General features: G+C 51.6%; 1 protein-coding gene across 1 annotated transcript; it reads left to right on the top strand.

Moving 5' to 3' along the window:
* Positions 1-377: 377 nt before the first annotated feature.
* On the top strand, positions 378-647 carry ALTATR162_LOCUS6599 (uncharacterized protein; the record flags this gene model as incomplete). Its single annotated transcript, XM_043314221.1, has 1 exon — positions 378-647. One exon carries the CDS (start codon positions 378-380, stop codon positions 645-647), a length of 270 nt encoding a protein of 89 aa, XP_043170156.1.
* Positions 648-1,443: the final 796 nt, after the last annotated feature.

Genomic DNA, 1,443 nt, shown 5'->3' with positions numbered 1-1,443 from the left:
GTCGGTGGGCTTCGAGCCATCGAATATGGGGATCAGAGGCAAGGGATAGGGAGACTCAGCTTGATGCAGTCACGCATTGTAGTAAGTGCTGTCGACGGTCGAGGTGGTAGAGTGTGATAAAGCGTCTGTAGGTGACTTAGAGTACAAGACAAGGGAGAAGGGGCAGTATTGAGAGTTAGTCGCGTTGTGGGGCACGTCAAAAGGTCGCGGCGTTTGGCCTTCATAATAGCGCGGCCTCGAGGACAATTCGCTATCCAACACATCTCATCACAACAGTAAGAAACCTTTCGGTTTAAATGACTTCGAAGAGCTCGACCAATCTGACCTTTAGTCACCATACACACACACACACACACACACACACACACACACACACAATGGCAACTCCTACCTCCCGCCCTCGCTTCGCCAGCACGCTCATTGCCGAGCGCGACAGCCTCGAGCAAGACATCCGCAACAACAATGCGGCAATTGCACGGTGGGCGGTCATGCCAAGGTGGAACTGGCGGGAGCTTCGAGCGGCACGTATCTTACAGCGCCGCCTTGACCGCGAGGTCATTCTACTCACCATCGATATCGACATTGCCTTGACGCGAGAGGCGGACAACATGGAGTGGCTACTGTCACTAAGCCAAGTTAGCTCTTGAAACCCGGTTGATTTTCCCGTACATGAATTAATACCTTCGCAGGAGGAACTCCGCGCTCGCCTGAACCTTGCCTGGCAAGCGGTCTTGTCTCGGTAGGCTTGTATGCCATGGGAAGAAGAGGAAGAAGAGGACAATGAAGAGAGAACGGTCTGACTGTCGAATCACATACCTGTAATGGGTCTCCCCCTTTGGCTGAGGCTACCCGTACTGTCTTCAATGCCTGTTGTCAAGGACTGAAGACGGTATACTTGCTAGGCAACTGGTCTTAATTGACTGCGCGCTAGGCGAGGATAGAGGCGGGCCGATGCGACTATCTGTGCAAGCAGATAGTTGGGACTTTGGCAAAGCTTCTGGCGTTCAGTGCCGCCAAAGATAAGTACCCTTTCGAGGCGAAACCAAATGAAGCTCGTGATCTGATTTGGGTATCCAGAAGACCAACAGGAGGTGAGTATGTGTTCCCCACGCTTCGACTTGGGCTATCAGATAATCCGCAACATACTGCCATAGCCTTCCTACCACCCACCTTCGATCTCGCTTTCTTTCTCCGCAATCATGGATCTTGACACCTCGAGTCGGTGGGGCCACTGGCTATAACGGCACCGGCAGGCGATACTGTTCAATCAAAAGGATTCTAAGGGTTGGCATGGGTATTACAGTCTCGCTCGTGTATTCTTTTGTTAGTAGTTCCGTACGCCGGCTCTAAGGAGGGCTTTCGAGAATTTTCGGAAATCAAGGTTGATTAGAAGGATGTGAGCGCCCAACGAAGTGAACTTGATGTATGAGTGAATGGTATAAT

This window comes from Alternaria atra (genome assembly GCF_907166805.1).
Source record: "Alternaria atra isolate CS162 genome assembly, contig: 25, whole genome shotgun sequence".
Lineage (NCBI taxonomy): Eukaryota > Fungi > Ascomycota > Dothideomycetes > Pleosporales > Pleosporaceae > Alternaria > Alternaria atra.
The sequence above is the reverse complement of the archived record's forward strand: the minus strand, read 5'-3'. Positions and strand labels throughout refer to the sequence as shown.